The sequence below is a fragment of the Uranotaenia lowii genome, chromosome 2 (genome assembly GCF_029784155.1).
Source record: "Uranotaenia lowii strain MFRU-FL chromosome 2, ASM2978415v1, whole genome shotgun sequence".
NCBI lineage: Eukaryota > Metazoa > Arthropoda > Insecta > Diptera > Culicidae > Uranotaenia > Uranotaenia lowii.
The window spans coordinates 230939526-230960362 of record NC_073692.1 but is presented as its reverse complement, the minus strand read 5'-3'; the positions used below and the strand labels follow the sequence as shown (position 1 = coordinate 230960362).

The window sequence follows — 20837 nt, the reverse complement described above, 5'->3', positions numbered from 1 at the left end:
CGGGGCAAGGCGGTTCTTAGCAACAAAGACTGTCGTAAAAAAAGATCCCTCTACATTCTGGAAATATGTCAAAAGTTGCCGTCTTACCAACACCGTACCGTCTTCTGTATCGTTTCGTGACCGCACGTCGTAAACCGTCAGAGTCCGCTGATTTGTATGCCGAGTTTCTTAGCAGATATCCAAACTATGCTGATATCTACTTTGATACTCTACCAAACTATGACATAAGATTGCCACAGTCTCATTTAACTGCCCAGGGGATTTTCAATGTTTTAACACGTTGACGGACAGTTGCGTCTATAGCCGTCAAGTTCAAGTTCACTATGCATTTGTGCATTTACCAGCGTACAAGTAGAAACCTAGTGTCATGTTTTCGAAAAAAAATTTAGTAGGGTAGGTGTACCCTCCTCCGTCGTATCCCTCTGATTCGTCGCAATTCAAGAATGCATGTTTTAGAGCCGAAAAATCACTTTCCACTTTATAGTGTCAATTTTCGAATTTCACTTGTTTCTACTGTCCGTCAACGTGTTAAGTAAACTAGACCCGTTGAAAGGGCCCGGTCCGGATGTAATTCCATCGTCGTTGGCAACAAAACTTCCTGCCTTTCTTGCGACACCGCTCAGAATGATATTCAATCGATCAAATTCTGAATGTGTTTTTCTCAGCCTTTGGAAAATGGCTGCAATATCTCCCATTCATAAGTCTGGAAACGCTCATCGTGTTGAGAACAACCGACCAATATCAATTCTTTGCTGTTTTTCCAAAGTTCTTGAAGTTTTCATATATGAAAGATTCTATTCTGCAGCTACTCCGATAATTACCGGACAAACCTGATGTGCTATGTTAATGAATTACACACCGCAACTGATAAAAAACTGCAAGTATACATCGACTTCGCCAAAGCCTTCGGCACAGTACCCCACAGCATTCTGGTGATGAAACTAGAGAGCTAAGGTTTTCCTTTATGGCTGCATTCTAGAGTGCCCCAAATGACCCGGATTTTGAAAAAGTTATGCGCTGCAGGCTAAAATTGATCCTTGGCCTAGTACAAGATCTCATGCCAAATTTGGTCGAGATCAAATCACGGGAAGGGGTCGCTCAACGAGCCTGAAGCTTGTATGGGATTTCGAGACATTTTGTTCGGGAGAAACATGAAAAACGAGTTTTTCATCAATAACTCTGGTTTCCGTCTGCCGTTTTCTTCGCCAACCTTATAACCTAATAAAAGATCAAGTTAATACTCATAGTCTGTATGACAACACAGTCAAAGACATCAAATAAATATTTATAGCTGAAGCTCCTTTTAAGAACAATCTGTGCGAGTAGCACCTCAATTTGGAAGCTGGAAGGCCAACCACATATTTATGTCCTGCTGAAGTTGGCAATCTCTGGTTGGTTTCTGTGAAAGCTGCGTGAAAGGAAAGCAGTGTCGAGAGCCTTCTGATGGAACTTCAAGACCCTTGGAGCGCGTACACTCGGATGTTTGTGGCAGAAAGGGGTTGCAGAAAGATTCAACCGTACCATCGCAGACAAGGTAAGGGCCATGCTGGTTGATTCTGAAGTACCGAAATTCTTGTGGCCGGAAGCTGTCCAGACCGCAAATTTCCTCATCAACCAAAGTCCGCCGTGTGCTGTGGGTGGTAAAGCTTCCCTCATCTAAATGTTGTCGAATGAGAAGCCGAATATCGAGAAGCTACGCATTTTTGCTTGTCAAGCGTTCGTCTGGGACCAAACCAGTTGAAGGAGAAGTTCCATGCGAAGAGCAAGGAGGCAATACTGGTTGGTTATGCTCCCAACGGGTACCGATTTTGGAATCCGGCTGTTCGAAAAGTCATCGTTGCTCGAGATGTGAAGTTTAATGAAGCCAGATTTCCCTTCAGAGATGAAGTAGTTCCAAGAAAACCCTCTTGGTCATTCTCGACGAGAAGGGGAGAGACGAAATATTTCTGGTCTTGTACGTCGATGATCTGGTTGTGACTGGAAGGAACTTGGAAGCTGTTTTAAATATGAAGCAAGTGCGAAACTTTCTTAGCGTCAGATCGATTACGACATGAAGCGCAGTGAGATGCACCCTGCAAGTATCAAAAAACTTCTTCGTAAATTTTGCTTGGCTGAATTCAAACCTTGCAAAACTCCGATGGAAAAGGCGTTGCAGTTGGAGAAGAATGAAGCTGGAACAACAAGCGAACCGTACAGAGAACTTTTAGGGTCCATAATGTACCTTATGATGTCTACCCGTCGTGATGTATGTTTTACGATTGGCTATCTTGTAGGGGAAAACTGTACAAGACGCACCAGTTAAGCATTATCGCTATTTACAACGATACCAATCATCTAAGAACCCAATTGAAAGTTAACGATGATCATAAAGAAAAAATATGATGAAAACATGATTTTGAATGTATTTTTGTAAAAAACTTAAACAGCCACAAAACAAATCGCAGGGTAGAACGCCAATACAAGTGGACAGAACGCGCCATATGGAAAGGGTGGTGAGAGAAAGAACAATTATTATACGAAATGAAATAATTGAAGCATCAAATGTTAAATTACATGTTAATCGTATTTTTGTGAACCAACCACACTTTGGCATAAAATTATTTATTATAGCTAAACTTATTGAAAATTTTTCTTTTCAAAATACACTTTACTAAATCCTTAAAGGTAAAACGCTTTCAGGTAGGCAACGAAATTTAATTTCTTGACTGATACCGCGGCAAACATGGCGGCGGATATCTTTTTCGAGTCAAATATTGGTGCACCTTTTTAACTCTAACAAGGACGACATTTGTTAGAATTATGCATTGTTAGCGTAATTTTGGAGTCAGCAAATAAAAAGAATGGCATTTTGTTTTGATATTCGGGTTTTCTCAAAAGTTATCAGCATTTAAAATATGAACGTTAAACACATGGTCTTGTGTAAGCTTGCCAGATTGCCCGGTTTTATCCGGGTTTGCCCGGATATTTGATGCAAAATTTCGAGAAAGTCCGGTCCGGCCCGGTTGCCCGGATATCATGAAAAAAGTCCGGATATTGCCCGGATTTTTTCACAATTTTCACAAAGAAACCAAAAAAAAAATAAAAGTTTTTGAGTAAGTTTCAGGAAAATCAATTAACGGTATGGACATTTTCAACGGTTGTTTCAAATAATTTCGCTGATTTACTTTTATAAACCTTTAAATATTCAAGTGTTCCAAAAAGTTTTTGGATGTCTGCAATTACATTAATAAAATATTAATTTCATTTTCTTCCATTTTTTATTTGCTTTTATATTTAATAACACCTAAATTTTTGCCCGGTTATTGCCCGGTTTTTGGATTTGAAAACTTGAAATCCATGCCCGGATTTTGCCAGGTTTTTTTGAAAAAATGCCCAGAATTGCTAGGCCCGGATGGGAAACGGAAAAAATTCTGGCAACCTTAGTCTTGTGGACATTCGCCCCAATTTTCATATGATTGATTTTTGATGAAATTTGTAGGAAGTTTATAAAATTCAACAAAATATTTATAGTTTTGCGAAAGTACACATGAATGGAAAAACGAATAAAAATTAAAAAGTTAAAAACTTGCAAATAGAAAATTGTTTAAAAATTTTAGTTTCCACCAACTTATTACTTTGATCATGTTCGCGTGATAACCACCAAGTTTAAAATTCAATGAAATGTTGAAATGTTTTTTGTTTTTATAAAAGTTAAAAATACAAAAAAAAAACTTAAAAATTTGGAGCTCAGATCAAAAAACTTAGATGATGGCTTTCAGAAAGATACTCGTAACTAACTTACAGTTTGATGATTGGAAATAAATTCTAAATGAGTTTACGAGTCTAAACATGAATGTTTCTTTTAAGATTGGTTTTTGTTTTAATTTTATTAATAGTATCGTTTGTTTCAACTATTTTTGGTTCGATCCAAGAAAAGAAGTGAACACAATTTTTAAAATCTTCCTTCCAAAAAGCGTTCCTAAATAGATTGTCTTTAAGAATAACTTTTTTTAGCGCTTAGTTGCAATTTTTTTTTCTCGATGGAAGTGTGTTTGCGAAATTGATGGTTTAGTTCGTACCTCTCAATACTTCAACAACGTAATAACATTACTTATGATTAAAAGTTAGCTTTGAAAATAATATAATAATTGTGTGTTTTTTTAAATTATCAAAAAATAAAACTGAAGGAATGGGGATAGTCGCTCAGTATGGATGGTGAATTGTAATAATTTCGTTGTATGTTTTTTTGTTGGATCTTTGTATTGAATTGAATTAAATTACAATGACTAATTTTTTTTGTTTCATGCTACACAATATGGTTGCAAATCCTTGAAATATTTGAAATCAGTTTATCAACTGGGTTTGTGATATAGCTCAGTTGGCAAATCAGTTGCTTCCTGTGCTGATGTCCGTGAGTTCGAGCCCAAGAGTAAACATCGAACACAGTTGTACCGGATAAGTTTTTCAATAACTGTTCGCCAACTGCAACGTTGATATAAAGTCGCGAATGCCATAATGATGGTAAAACGACTATAATCGAAAAAAAAATTATCAACTCTTTATGGATTTGAAAAAAAAAATTAGACTTTTAAATGTGAGGCAAAGGAAAAAGAAAAGAATCCAAGAGTTTTCAAAAAGACAATAATCATAGAAATACAATTTGGAAAAATTTGTGTCTAATTATTACAATATAATTCATTTTCATTATATGTTGCTTTTCGTCTTTAACCATTAAAGTCTTTTTAAAAACTCTTTGCTTAAACAGGGATCAGTGTTAGGGAAAAAAGCTAGTTTATCAAGAAAGAAATTTTGATGGTTTTGATATGCTTCAATATTCTACTCGAAGGATTTTTATCAAAAGCCTCATAGAAATAGGAGTTTACTTAGGAAATGTCTAGGAGCATAGAAGGTGTAGGAAAATCATGATCGCACCATTTACCAAAATGGATCCTGATCTTTATCTTTCACCAACTAACACAACCCCTTCCTTGGGTACTTGAATATGGATTCGCAGACGTATAGACGGTTTCCATAGTTTGTGATACTAACTTTTCTCTGATTCTGAATATTTCAAAAAAAAAAATTTTTTTTTGATTATGCAGGAGCGAGAGGTTGCTAGTTGAACTAAAAGAGTATCTTACTAACAATCCTTCCATTTTCCTCATTGACTACTAGGACGTGGCCGGCGCCGTTATTAATTATTTAATTCATATTAAAAAGGGAGAGCATCAACTTTGTACAATGAGAACAGCTGCTAATCTCAAGCACTATTCTTTTGGACTTTGTTATAATATTTTAATGGCATTTCGGCGAGATGAACTCTAGTAGAATGAAATTGAAAGATAGGAAATGATAGGTGGATAGTTAAAGCTAGGGCGCTTTGGAGAAGAAACATTGAAAGGTGGTTTTGAAAATGTAAGTCTAGGGCATGTGGGAGAAAGCTCAAACTAATCGGTTGAATCTTTGCTCGGCAACGGTTAATTCTGTATGGGAGGCGAAGCAATCGCAGCTCGCATACAGAATCAACCCGATTGATTAGATGTGTACCAACAGCTCGATTAGGTGTGTTGGTACACATCTAATCCATCGGGTTGATTCTGTATGCGAGCTGCGATTGCTTCGCCTCCCATACAGAATTAACCGTTGCCGAACAAAGATTCAACCGATTAGTTTGAACTTTCTCCCACATGCCCTAGACTTACATTTTCAAAACCACCTTTCAATGTTTCTTCTCCAAAGCGCCCTAGCTTTAACTATCCACCTATCATTTCCTATCTTTCAATTTCATTCTACTAGAGTTCATTCGCCGAAATGCCATTAAAATATTATAACATAGTTATGACGGCGATAAAAATCTGAAAACATCTTTTGGACTTTGTGCGTAATTGATGGCCTCGATTAATCACGGAGTAGCAACCATTGGCGATGTGGAATTTGTTCTGCTTAGCCACGCCAGCGTTCATGGAATTCGAAATGTATAGTTTGAAAACAAATGTAAAAAAAACACGAAGTTCCTTTAGAATCAATTTAAAAAAAATTGTAAATGAAGCGTTTCGAGCTCAATGATTTAAGGTGGATATGAGTAGTCAACCAAGCTAAGCTAAGTACACATGAGTGGAAAAACGATAAGCTGTAGTTTCATCAGATTGCGCAGGCTGTTTTTCCATAAAACCTTAAATGTTACTTATGAAAAATAACAAATTTTACGCAGATTCCATTAATTCTTCTGTTTTTAAGAAATAAAGTATTTTTTGTGAATTTTTCATTTGTTGAAGGATGAAAAAGCTTGTTTGCTACAGTAAAAATGAAGAAAAACATCATTCAACGTTAGTGTATATTTGGAAAATAATGTCATGGGCCATCTTACCCCGCTGGTGCGTCTTGTACAGTTTTACCCTATGTTTTCAGAAGAATGCTGGTGAGCATCATTGGGGTCTTCGATATTTGAAGGGTACAAATGACGTATTTCTGAAGTATTGCATCAACAAGCAGACAAAACCACTACGAGGTTTCGCGGATTGGGCTTCCGACACGGAAGATAGGAAGTCTGTAAGCGGTTACATGTTCCAATAAGTCTTTGGTAAAACCATATCCTGGTGTAGCAAGAAGCAAACAACGGTGGCTATGTCGTCCAGTGAAGCTGAATATGTGACTCTGGCAGCGGCAGCGATGGAAGCAAAATGATGATGATGGATTCCGGAATATAAACCCACTATTATTTAGTACCGGAGGGGGTCAAATGACATTTTTTGAACTTCAAATGACTTTAACTCCTATTTTAATTGTTTTTTCGCAAAACTTTCTTCATGAATATTTTTATTTTTAAATGAACGTATTTTTTCATTGAAATAATTTTTTAAGGTTGTAGATTTTGAAAAACGTATTTGGTATACCTATTTATACAGCCGAGGGACAAATGACCCCTAAGATCATTACCACAAAGAATGTAAAAAGGGGTATAAAAATCGTACTTTTTAATGAATCATTCGCCACAGCTGTTCCAGTCATAGTAGAATTTTTTTAGAAGTGAATTAAAAATTGACGTAATTTGTAACATATTGGCATCTTTAGATTTATGAAACACGAAACACAGAATTTTTGACGGCTATTCAAATGCAGCTGTTTTTAGACCTTTTTATCAATTTGCATTTTCTAAGACTATTCTCACACTTACGTTCGGCTTAGCACTGCATTTTGAGTATTTTAATGCAAGATTTGAGCAATAAAACTATAAGCAAGAGAAATGCCAGTTCATACCGGATCTAGTGACAACTTCTTTATTAATTACTCAAAGCGTTTCTCTGGGCACTACGGTTCCCAAGTCTTCAAATTTACACTGAATTGTCTGTTCGAACAAAAGTCGCTATCTGCAGTTATGAAATGTGTTGCGAATTATATGTTTTGAGCAAATGCAGATAATTTAACTGCATCCATTGCACCTTGTCTGTACGTGACTAATGCATCGCTCAAATTTTGTTTTCCTCCAAAGTGGTGGGCGGGGTGAAAGGGTGATAGTGAAAGAAAAACTAGTTCCAGCTAACCTGGAATCTGCGCCGGTAAAGCGCTAGAGTGATTGATTGTTTTATAAATAAAAACACTAGCGGCAATCACAGCCAGTTGACCCTCGCGCTACTGCCTACGTTCTGAAAAGTTCAGCCGTTTGAATGAGCGAGCATTGGGTATTTTCAACTAGGTACTAGCTACATCTGATTGGGACAATAACTTATGCAGGGTACGGTCGTCTGAATTCTGTTCTGATAGATTACAGTTATTCTGGGAAAGTTCTAATCGAAACGCAATAAGCGAACGAATAACAACATTTTTGCAATTCACTGTCAAGGCAATGACTTCATTACGAGCTGGTGCACTGATTGTGAACAGCAAAATTTATTTCTAGGTATATTAATTTAATCGAAATTTAGAACAAAACATAACATATAGTTTCCAAACCTAAGGGTCAAAGCCATGTGAATTAATTAGCATAGACAAACTGCACCTTTATTATCGATTAGAAAACTTGTTTGATAATTTCACTGCTATGGAAGAAATGTATGTTCAAAAATTTTAATTGCATACGCACTTGAATTCTATCTCGGTTGATATAGACAATCAATGCTGCAAAAACATTTTTGAAGGCGACATTTTTCAAATAACACGAACAATTACATATCAATGATCTTGTCTCCCTTTGTAGCAAGTAAGTACTAACCTTGGCTTCCTATCGAGGGCCCTGACGCAATTCACATATGCCCACGGTACATATCTTCAGTTTCAGTTGTCGCCGGGATGTAATTCTAGGAACTGTCGGTCTGTTGCCATTTCTCTGCGCCAAAGTCATCGTCTACCGTCAGTCTGCAAAACGAAACGAATCGTTTGATGTAATGCACCCAATGCAATGTTGGGTACCATGTGTACTTTTTTTTCCTTCTTTGCCCCAAACGAGTATCTGCATGCTAAATTCAGACGGGGCGTCTAATTTGGAGCGTTTAATTTGTGACCGCCTTACCCGGCAGCAAAAAGGATCGGGAGAAATGTCGCCACCGGCAGACGACCAACAGGCAGAATAATTTGCCGGAAAATTCCGCGAAAAAAGACCTGATTTTCTGGCTAAAAGTTGTCTCTTTTAGCGCTCAAATTAAATAGATTTCCCGGAATCGAGCCTACCGATGATTCGTTCGATTTTACTTTCAACATTCGGTGGAAGTAATTTCAAATGAGATTGACTTGCGAATTTGACGGACGTGAGTATCATTTAATGCGAAAAAATACGAAGAGAAATGTCAATCTGACATCTATCATTTGAGAATATCTCATATCTGATTAACTAAACTAGCTTAGCAAAAGGCACAGATCCTCAGAAAACAAACTTATCACAGTCAAAGCATTGTTAATAAGATACTCTTCATAAATATTCGCTTCCTATCCAGCAGCCAATCATAACGACTGCTTGAGAAACGAAAAATATGCTGACAGAGACTCTCCCCTTTGAGATGGAAACCACTCGCAAGATTTTCTCCGATTTGCAGAAGGAAAATGAAATCTTATCGATTCCGAGCATTACAATGACGAACATTGCCACATTCTATACGTCCTACATGTTCTCGTCCAGTTTCCAGTCCATATCTTTGGTCATCCAACTCGAAGGGCTTGGGGAGTTTTATGAAATATAATTCCAGAGAAGAGTAAAAAAACGGAAGAAAAATTATTTCGGCGACCGAGCAAAGATGTGACGTACGACATCGGTATATGACACTAATATAATTTATGAAACATAATTTCAAGTCCGAACCTGGTGCATCAGTTGCGTTTGCACGTTGAAATTAGAGTGAAGCTTTGAGAAACTGAATCTTTTTGTATTTTTTTTTCGAATTTTTATCTGAATCTCGGAAAATGAAAACTGCGAATACTTACGAAGGAATCATACGTTGAAATATGTTTTGAATAATTAACAAATTAGACTAATTTGTAAATTTAATAAAGGGCAGCCATGCCCGACTTAGTCTTTGGGAGGCGAGGAGCAATTTTTCGTAGGCCCCTATTTTTTTCTCTTTTTTATTTATCTTGAACCAGAAGTATTTCGTTTAAAAACTTATCTTATGATTTTATTTTGAAAAAAATGTTATACTTTTGCAAAACACGGTTTTCTTGAAGAAACCTCAGAAAGAATACATAAAATTTCATTGAATAAATCTATTTAAAATGGAGAGTTCAATCAGAGAATAATTTAAATATTTTCATAAGTTTAAGAACATATAAAAATAACAAAATGGCGATGAATATTTTAACTTTATCTGCAGAATGCACACATTTACATTAAATTATAAAAAAAAATGAAACCAGGACTACAATTCGGAGTCGTATCTTGATGCAAAACATTAAAAGATTAGAAAAAAGTTTCAGAACTGTTGATCGATTACACAAACTCGAGAGAAAAATCCTGATTAAAGGCCCAGCTTAGCAATAAAATATTAGTAGGAAAGGTCAATGACAGAATTCTGCTTATTTGGAATATCAATTTAGAGTTAAAACTAGATTTTTTTCCAGAATAGAAACAAAAAACAAATGGATCCAAAATTTTTCTTGGAAATGTTATCCCGAATTGAGAATAAGATTTTATAAAGATTCTGAAAAAAAAATGATATATTGAGATCAGTTTTCTTCCACGATCCTCAGACTCTAAGTGCAGAATCACAGTTAATATTTTAAAGATTTTTTGAAAAAAAAAATGTAAAATTCATACTACGAATAGTTTAGATTTTTAATTTCTACATGAAAACGCGAAATCAACATCAGAATACAGCACATGATTTCAGAATAAGAATTCAAATAAATAATCTAACGATACCAGATCAAAGTAAAAAAAAAACAACAAAGGTATAAGTTTCAAATTAAAAATCTGGAACTCAGAAGAATGTTGTTCAGCCATCCAGTTAAGAATACAAAATGATATTATTAAAAAAGTATAAAATTGAAATAAACAAAGAAGTGTACATGGAATGCATAACCTGAAAAAAAGCGTCCTGATTTTTAAGTATATTTTCGCCATTCATCGAGTCTGTTAGAAAACATTCAGAATCATAACAAATTTCGGAGATCAAATGAATTTTCAAAATGACAAATAAAAGAATTTGTTCAAAATTTGTAGTTAAATTTAAAGACTTTTCAGAGAAAAAGCTTCGATGCTTAATTTTGAAAAAAAAGGAATTCAGATTTTAGATGTAAGTATGAATAAAAGTTGAATAACACAACTGACGAACAGATTAAAATAGTAGATATATCGTTTATTAAAAATGTACACAATTTTTGGCGCCGAATAACACCCAAAAACCGAAAAGCCGAATAATTAAGCTAGTTATTTGGCCGAATTGATATTTTGTATCTTTCAAGGTGATCCAGCCTTAGATCCCATGTACGGGAGAAAGTGGAGGGCCATCATCATTATCATCATCATTATCATCATCATCATAAAGCCCCGCATTCAGATGGAAAAAAGAAGGATATTGAAATAATAGCTTTTTTTTTCTTAAATAAATTGTGTTCAGATCAAAAAGTAGTCAACTTAAATCATTCATATAAAAAAACTGAACCCTCATTTTGTAGGTGTATGTGTGTGTGTAGAATGATGCTTCTATTTGGCTTTCGATATTAGTTTTCAAAATGGCGTCCAAGCAAGAAGAGCTATGAATCTGAATTTTGTACATGCGTCGTGAAAATCCAAACTAGGCACGCACGCTGAAATAGCAAAATCGTTGAATGTGGCGAAGTGCTCAGGGAAGACATTTTGAAAGCTAGGAAGTCAGGATCTCGGTGAAATCGAAATCCGGGAACCGCAGTGACGAACAGAAAAGTGACTAGCACTTTCAAGCGAAACTCCAATCTCTCCGTTCGAGATTTCGCCAATAAGTTGAGAATATCGTCTACAACCGTGCATGAAGCTTAAAAACAATCCAGACTATCGACTTTTAAGTAGGTAGCGACTGCTAATTGCAATGAAAAACAAAACCTTACGGCAAAACAAGATCTCGGAAGCTGTATACGACATTGTTGACAAAGTTTGATTGCGTGATAATGGACGACGAAACCTACGCCAAGGCAGACTTCAGACAGCTTCCGGGACAAAAGTTTTATACACAATCCGGATGGAGATAGGTGGCAGACATTTTCAAGCATATTAAACTATCATAGTTTGCCAAGAAATATCTCGTTTGGCAAGCAATCTGTACCTGAGGCTTGTCTAAGCGACATTTCCGTTGCAGTCGGGACCCAACAAACCCAACCCAACCAGGAAATTTACGTAAAAGTGTGTCTTCAAAAGTTTTTGCTGCCTTTCCTAAAGAAACATGACTTCCCAAGCAACCAAAAGTCCCATGAGCTTCCAAAGTTCGAATTCTGCTGAATAAAGGTTCCAAAGGGAGTTGGTAGCGAATTTTTTCGAATGGGAGCATGAAAGTTACAAAAGTGTGTGGTGCTCATATATGTTATATTGTCATAATACTCAATTCCTCAAATAGCCTTTTTGTGACACGACAATCGCATCACTCAGTATTAAAGTTACCAATGGGGCCTCGAATAGCCTTCTATGGACTTGAATTTCCAAAACGTTCCTCAAATAACGTTCCTCAAATACATGTCAATCACATCCATTTAGTATAAAAGTTACAAATTGGGTCTCAAATGGCCTTCTTTAAACTCGAAGTTCCAAAAAGTTCCTCAAATAGCCTTTTTTGAGATATGTCCGCCATTTCATTTATATTAAATATGAACTAACATCACAAAAAGGCATACAAACCATAAAACATTTTTCGTAGCTTGGAAATTGTTGAAATGTATAATTTATATTGAAATTTCAACTCGGATCAACTTAAAGCTAACTCGCAATGGATTGTTTTTGAAAAGCGTAAATTTTAAATCTTTACTGAGTATTTTTCCGACTTTTATACTTATTGAAGTTCAAAAAGAAAGATACATTGATTTTTTTAAATAAACAAACAATCGATTTACAAGCAATTTAGTTTGACCACTTTTTGATTCGAACCCCCTTTACTCGAAAGAATATCCTTTTCGAAGGGAACGAAATCCGGTTATCCCTGTTCGTTTTACCGAATAAATAATTAAAAATGTTGAAAAGGTCAATATTCAGTATCCAACCGTTCGCATGGCTGAATTGCTGTCTTGTGGCTCAGGTTTTCCACTTGTTTGTGTGCACCATTAGGTACTGAAAATAAGCACTTATGAAATAAACAAACAAAATTACAAGCCTGCTGAGTTGAATAAGCTAGAGGATTCTACGCCGCTTAATCTGCAGGGCTAGAAGCGACCATGCGGTAAAAAAGTAGGGCAAAATAGTTACTTTGAAGTGAAATTAGGGTTAAATTAGTGACCAGGTCAAGACGAAAACTAACAAAAATGACTTTAAAAACTAAATATAAAACGCTTCAAAAACAACTCTGTTTATTGAAAAACGTTTTTTGAAAGGCTCTTGGTCTCACTAGTAGAAAAACCAATACGTTGGACAAAATAGGAACATTTTAAATAAGCTTAGATAATTTAAGAATTGCGACCGCAGAATCCTTAAGTCCTAAGGAAACAATGGGAGGGAACCAAAAGATCGTGCCCGAAGGACTAGCCTAGTCCGACTAGGACAACTAAGTCCGACTAGGACAACTAAGTCCGACTAGGACAACTAAGTCCGACAAGAACTTCGAGTTTATCCATTTTCTTTGAAAATTAAAACCCACAAATTATGAAACTTGACTCTATAGTATATACACCCAAATCCGAATTTTTTAAATGTCACTAAAACAGTTGAAAAAGTTCAAAATCATATTGAAAAAAGTAAACAATTCGTAATAAATTAACAGAAATCAAAAATTTTAATCAAAACTGTTATATGTGAGAAATCTATTAATTCAAATAAAAAAACAGCACATGTTCAACGAAAAGTTTAAAGAATATACTTGAAATTGAGTTAAGACTTACATTTGCAGGAATTTTATTTCATGAAAGAGTCATGCAATTAAAAATTAGTAGGTCCTCATGAAAAAAAGACAAAATAATGGTAGGAGATTGAAAATAGATAAACGACAAAATGTTGACAGAAGATTGACAATGACTCAAAGAAGCTTAGCGAAAAATTGACTCAAGATTCAAGATAATAACACAAAAAAGGCTAAAAAATTTTACGCGCCCAATCTTGAAGGTAGAATAAAATTTTTCAAATTTAAAATTAACTCAAAGAGAATTTGCCTTCAAAAATGAAACATATCCAAAGAGATTCACTGCAGACTTTATTGCATGATTCCCATATCAATCATAAGAAAGATTGACTAGAAAAAATAAGGTTCAAAAAGGGAGAAATTTTTTTAAAAATATTCACAAATGATTTAACATGACAATTTCTTTAAAAAATAACAGATCCAAGAAACACCTCAGACATTTCTTGGAACACTGTAGAAAATATTTCAGTCAACCTCTAAAAAGGTACAGAAAGGTATCAAAAATGTCGAATAGGTTTTGAAAACTATATATATAAATTGATATCTTTGTATATCAACCAATTTTTCAAATGATTTCAAAATGTCTAGAAATAAAGGAACTTAGAAAGGAAAAATCTGATATTCTCGATTCAATTGAGTCACTTTTCACATGTTTACCTTCCATTCAATACAAACAAGAGCATTAACAGCATGGAAGTTTCCTGCCACGTGATAAAGTGCACTGTACAGATTATGATTGTTTTTTTTTTAAATTAAGTTATTATATTTAAACAAATTCGAGCTTTAAAAGTCATAAAACTTCAAATCTAGATTAAACATGTTGTAAAAGTGTCTCTTTAGGAAATATTTAAGGTAATAAATTTTCTTAACACGAATGCCAAAAGTTGGTAAAGTGTCTCAAATAAACAAAAAAAAATACATATTTTTAAGGCGAAAAACGATTTATGCTTAAATTCAAATTTTAATGCAAATAATATTTAAGCGTAATATATCAAAGCAAACAAAACAATAATCTTCATTTTCTGAATCTGAGTTATTCTCTCAATTAAGGTCGTGTGAATTCCCACAGGACTCGAAAGGAAAGAAAGGAGAAAACAATTTAATAAAAAATAGTCTAAAGGAAATTATTTAAAAAAAAATAGTGACTTTAGTGACCAAATTTCGAAAAAAGTAACTTGTGAGTGACCAGCCTGAAAAAAGTGACAAAGTTACTAAAAAGTGACCAACTTCTAGCCCTGAATCTGCCAAAACCAATGCAATGACGCTTTTTTTGCTCCAAGTCAACAAGTTTAAGTAAAAACGAGTTTTGGCACTAACTAAGCTAAAATCCCAGTGGGAATTAAAATGAAATTTGAGGATATACATATGTGTACATCATTTAGCAGTGTGTTTATAATAGATTAAAATTATACATCTATCCTATAAAAAACTTTATTCCTTGTGCTCTAAAATTATAGTATTTTAAGTACTTTCAAAATGTTAGTTTTTTAAAAATATCTTCAGGTGTAATTGAAGAGAAGATTACATTTTTGTCAAGGGATGGATACTCGATGAACTGAAAATGTGATTTGCATCAATTTTTCTTCTAAATGCGTGCTTTCGGTCGAAAGAGGGTGCTCTTTTTGCTTTGGGCGCTCGTTATGCCCTAATCTTTCCTTATAATAACAGAAAATCATCAATGATTTAGGTAATGTATCTCTAAACTATGTTTAAAAAGGCGCGATGAGAACTTCCGCCGAGATCGATATTTTGAGGCAAGATGACGACTTACGCCGGGTTTTTAGTGAATTACAAGGCGCGATGGGTTTCGAGGCGCGATGAAGACTTCCGCCGAATTGGCTGTGAATTATTTGGGCGCGAGGACGTCCGCCAGGGTTATAATGAGTTTCGAGGTACGATGAGGACTTCCGCAGAATTGGCTGTGAATTTTGAGGCGCGATGAGAACTTCTGCCAGGTTTTTTAATGAATTACGAGGCACGATGAGGATTTTCACTGAATTCGTTATGAATTTTGAAGCGCGACCAGGACTTCCGTCAAATTGACTGTGAATTACGAGGCGAGATGAGCACTTCTGCCAGATTTATAATGAATTTTTATGCGTGATGAAGACTCCCGCCGAGATTGATGTGAATTCTGAGGCACGATGAGGACTTCGCCGAAATAACTATAAATATTGAGGCGCGATTGGAACTTCCACCAGGTTTATAATAAATTTCGAGGCACGATGAGGACTTTCGTTGAATTCATTGTGAATTTAAAAGCGCGACCAGAACTTCCGTCGAGATTTATGTGAATTACATGGTTTGATGAGGACTTCGACCGAAATTATACGCCAGGTTAATAATGAGTTTCGAGCGCGATTAGAACTTCCGCTGAACATAATTTTGCAGATTTTTTCAATTATGATTTTTGGAGACATTTGATATTAGTTAGAAAATTTAAAAAATTCTGCATAAAAATACCATTTCGTAGTTTATTTGTATTCGCAACTTTCAAATAAAGACACCAAAGTTAGAAATTCTCCTCTTTAAGAGTTACGAAAAAAATAGTCTGGTTTTGCATAGAAAAACACCCATTTTCAAACAACTGTACTCACATTTGTAGTTGACCTTGACAGTTCCGGGCAATTTGATCTGTAAACCAGACAAACTCCAGGTATTTGATATTGGACGCAAAAAAAACTAAATTTGAGTTTTTTGTTGGTTTCGAAAAATAAAGCGAATAGATAATGGGCTTTTTTCTACGAAGTCCAGGCAACAAGGATCCGGGCAAGTTTTAAACCAGGCAATCTGGCAAGCTAAAAGATATAAATGCAAGTCATAACATTTTTTTGCGTCAGTTTTTAAGATAATAAAAAAAATATTTTCAAAAATACTGAAACATGGCAAAACAGATCTAGGTGAATTGAGTCATCAAGGATTTAACCAGAATTCAAATAAAAGACAAACCCCGTTGTGATCCAGATAAATCCAACATTTATCGAAAGCTTTTTCTTATATCTACAAGCAATAACATGCTTTCGAAAACGATCTAGACGTCGATTGTAGCGCTCAAGTTTCTCGAGAAAACAACTCAGCCACAAATAACTTATGAAAGGAATGGAAAAATATTCCCCATATTTGCAATTGTTCCATCAAAAATAATGCAAACAGATATAAATACTGAAGGAAAATCTTCATCATCTTAACATTTAAAGTTGATAAATATTCTTCTACAATCTGTCATTATTTTTTGGTCAAATCAATGTTCTTGTTATGCTACTGAATAAGATTCCAATGAACAACGATTAATACAAATGTGAAAATATCGAAACAGGAACGTTTTTTTGGATTTTCTAAGAACTTGTACTGGAATCACTGAATTTTTATACGGTATTTCGATATACGATATACAATTTTTTTGAACGAATTTATGCTGCGTGACGAAATATAGGAGTACTCTATAACTGTAGCATTTTTACTAAGGGGAATTCAAAATGAGTCAAAAATTCAAACATTTATACAAAAAATATATATAAAATCTATATTTCCCAAAAATGAGAAAAAATTATTTTAGAGCGAAAACTTGGAAAAAAATCGAATACAATAGATGACAGAATTCCCAACTGTTTGATATAATTGTTGCTCTTTCAATCGTTTAAATTTTTGATTTTTTTTTCAAATTTTTCAACTAAAACTTTTATTTTTTCATAATCTTCTACGGGATTTTCGAAAAACTTTAAGGAGAAATGTAAAAAGTAGAATATGATATTGTTCCAGCCTAATTACGTCTAATACTAGCGCTCATGATTTCACTTTTTTTTTTACACTTTTTAGTTCAAATAATCGTGTAGGTATGTACCTCAAAAGCAACACAACCTATGCTTTTCATACGAGGACATTTTCCGCGAACAATCGCTCCATTACCTCCTCCGGACGGAAAGGGTAAAGTTTCTGCGGAAGAAAAAAAAGCAATTGTGCAGCAGCAGAGAGGTGCATTTTTGTATAATAAAACCATTTATCATGTGATGAGTTCTTGTGATGTGCGCCAATGTGTAAGAGAGTGCAGTGCTGCAGCAGTAATTTGGTGACCTTTTTTTTCATTCCACCAGCCAATCGATCCTTTTCCTTCAGATGATGACGGCGAAAACGACGGGAAGCAGTTTCGATTTCACTTGCACCAGGACGGGAAAGGACATGTGCCCTGCATGCAACTTCCAGAAGGCAGCGAGCGTCTCGATTTCTCGTGGCTGCCCCCGAGATATGTTATGACCATCAATAGTGGTTGTTATGATAATAAATTATGATTTCCAATCGCTCATATTGCGGAATCGACAGATTTTTCATTTTTTCATCCTGGTAGAGGAATGTCTGAACAATAAATTGAAGGAACAGTCAGCCGGAAGAAAACTGGGAGGCCAGGAGAATTTTGCAGGCGAGCAGGCTGCATTGTCATCTCTTGTAAAACATGAAGTTGGCTTGTTGCAAGTTCGATGTTACGCGTGTTTCTTGGTACTTCTAGTTTTTATGTCAACTTTTCCAGTAGGGCTCACATTTCAATCATTCGGCGTCTGGTCGTCGTCTTCGTCATCGGTGAAGAGCTGAAACCCCAAATTGGCATGCCTCGAATTCTGAATTTAATAATTTGTTCAACATTACTGCACTCGCTTATGGCAAAAGTAGAGGTTTTTACTTTCGGAAAATCAAAAGCGTTTTTCGGACGTGTATGAATGCACAAAAATTCATAATAAATTATAAGGAAACATTCACATCTACTGATTCCATCAAAACGTGATTGGCAGCTGAAATAAGTCATTAAAAGTGTAGTTACGATATTTCAAAAGAACTAAACATTATCAATTAATCCATGTCAATCTAAGAAAAAAATTAATCAATAGTTGCATAGTTAAGCTATGTTGATATGAAAATTAACAATAAACGCTATACACACTTAATCTTTTCTCCTGTGGTCGGGACGATTTCGTCCTGTATTTTCAACAGCTGAAATTACAGGACGATTTCAGGACAGAAAAAGAGCTCAGGAAAACAACTGTCAAATTTTTCTGTACATTCGCAGCAGTGTTCTCCTGTAAATTGCAGGGAGTTTGAGCACAGTCCTGTAGCTTCGGGACGGCTTCCGTCCTAGGAAATCCATAAAAAAAATTTCTCAAATTTAAGAAAATGTAAAAATTTATTTTCTTTAAGAATACTAGCAAATTTAATGAAAAAGAGGAACTATATGCTCAATTCATTGGGTTTGCTAATATTCTTGCAGAAAACAAATTTTTACATTTTCTTATCGTAAAAATCTATGAGTGAAAAACAAATTAATGGTAGTAATTTTTATTTAGCTTGTCATTGCTGCGTTTTTGGTACTATTTCCATTATTTTTTACATATTTATCACATTTCCGCGATCACTGACTTTAGATATGGGTCTAAATAAATGGTATGCGGTGCATGATACTCACTGATTTTTGACCTATCGGGTTCAAACTGGTCCCTAACAATTACCAATTTTGGTGCCGCAAATTGAAACTTAGATCCTTGTGCACCAGGTTCATGCCAGAAAACCGAGTCAAATTTAATCAGCCGGACAGACAAAAAAGCTCCGAAACCTGTCACGAATGTATTTTGTATCCGAATCGAAATATGAAGAAACTGGAAGAAAAGAAAAAAATCAACATGAGAACTGTTTCAGGAAACCATCAATTAATTCAATCTTACCGAAAAGGACGATACTTGAACAACTTCTTCCACTCGCATCGATTTAATTTCCGGAAGAAGTTTCTTTACGAGGTTCTGCCTAATATTTTCCATAGCTGCTGCTATACCTATAAATTCATATGAAAGAACTAGGTTAGAGTTGTACGTATTTAAGCACCGAATGGATTTTTTCGCTGCAGAGCTCAACTACAATTCCACTTTCTATTATTTTGCAAAAGGAATCCACTACATTACAGAAAACGATTATAACTAACCGAAAATTTTAAACCTCGCGTAATAATCGAACAAAAACGAAAACAACAAATACCAAGCCATGTCGGCCTCAGTGGTAATGAAGTCGCAGATGTACTAGCAAACAGAGGAGCTAACACCGAACAAGGTATAGATAACCCAATACTTCTCAAAGATGCTTTTAGTTTATTTAAAAACACTAAGGAGGAAGTAACAAAAAAATGGTACACTGACTATGCGCTCTTGGAAAACAAAGGAAAAAAGTTTTTCCAAATACAAGACGAATTCAATACCGAACCGTGGTTTAAGAATATACCACTCGATGGAGCTGAAATAAAGATGCTTAACCGAATTATGGCCGGACATGATTATTCGAAGTACTGGTTACACATTATGAAAATCGAAGATGAAGGAAATTGTAATATCTGTAATAAGCCAGAAAATGCAGAACATCTGATATTATTTTGCCCCCGATTTAATAGAGTTAGAAGTAACTACACATTCGATGGAAAATATGGAAATATTATTGACTTACTAAAGCAAAAAAATATTGACCAACTGAAAGAAATAGTAAGTTTCATAAAAACTGCCAAAATCCATATCTAATTAAACCAAACAAAGATGGCTGTGTGGAGTGGACACCAAGTTCGTCGCCACTACCATATCGGCCTAGTTTGGGAGGAAGCCTGTAGACCTTTAAAAAACGGATACTATGAAAAACAAAACTGATAAACCAAGCCCACATCGTTAACATGAACCGACAGTCAAATGACTTTAAACGATATACTGGACATATGGTCAGAGATACCGGTCCATAATACATCAGCAGACCCCTGCTGAAACCAGAAGAAAGAAGAAGAAGAAGAAAACAACAAACGGTAGCTGACTGAGCGCAAAACGTATGGTGAAAAAGAGAAAAACATCTTGTTGTTTTATTATGTATGATAGCAAGAGACAACAAATTTTACAAGACGTGTAACTAACGTGACTCAGGAGACCACTGTCCCGACTTTAGTGGATTCTTTCGAATTCCTGTGCTCTCGTAGCAAGTTTGTCTCGGATTTCAGGAGAGATGAAGTGTCCCGAGATTCGGATGAGTTCCCTTTCGAACTTCGTCTAAATTGAGCAATTTCCCTGTGGTTCGGAAAGTCAGTATCCCGAGCAGAATAATTGCAATCTTAGTGTGTACAAATCCACGCCGTTCGACCGATCAGCATGAAGTTTACTGAGAAATTATGAATAAATAGTGAGCAGGTCTTATGTCTGATTTAAAGGGGGGAAAATCTACTGCCGCGGTCGTTTTCCTGCTCTTGGAGAAAAAAAAACCGTCCAGGGATCGAATCCCGCCACTTTAGAATCTAGGTAAACGAAAATCTTCGGACGTAAAACGAACACAAATACAACGAAATGAAACAACGTAACAAAG

General features: G+C 35.4%; 1 protein-coding gene across 1 annotated transcript; it reads right to left on the bottom strand.

The window, feature by feature from the left end:
- Positions 1 to 18832: 18832 nt before the first annotated feature.
- On the bottom strand, positions 18833 to 19505 carry LOC129744536 (uncharacterized). Its single transcript, XM_055737114.1, has 3 exons — positions 19435 to 19505; positions 19181 to 19287; positions 18833 to 19114 (listed from the first exon to the last, which is right to left on the bottom strand). Exons 1-3 carry the CDS (start codon positions 19493 to 19495, stop codon positions 18857 to 18859), a joined length of 426 nt encoding a protein of 141 aa, XP_055593089.1. The 5' UTR covers positions 19496 to 19505; the 3' UTR covers positions 18833 to 18856.
- Positions 19506 to 20837: the final 1332 nt, after the last annotated feature.

Bases quoted from the DNA above. Each gene is read 5' to 3' on its own strand.
- LOC129744536 (XM_055737114.1), bottom strand. From the start codon at position 19,495: ATGGCTTGGTATTTGTTGTTTTCGTTTTTGTTCGATTATTACGCGAGG. The intron at 19,288-19,434 runs GTTAGTTATAAT...ATGAATTTATAG, and splicing joins CGCGAGGTTTAAAATTTTCG to GTATAGCAGCAGCTATGGAA. The intron at 19,115-19,180 runs GTAAGATTGAAT...CTTTTCTTCCAG, and splicing joins TTCAAGTATCGTCCTTTTCG to TTTCTTCATATTTCGATTCG.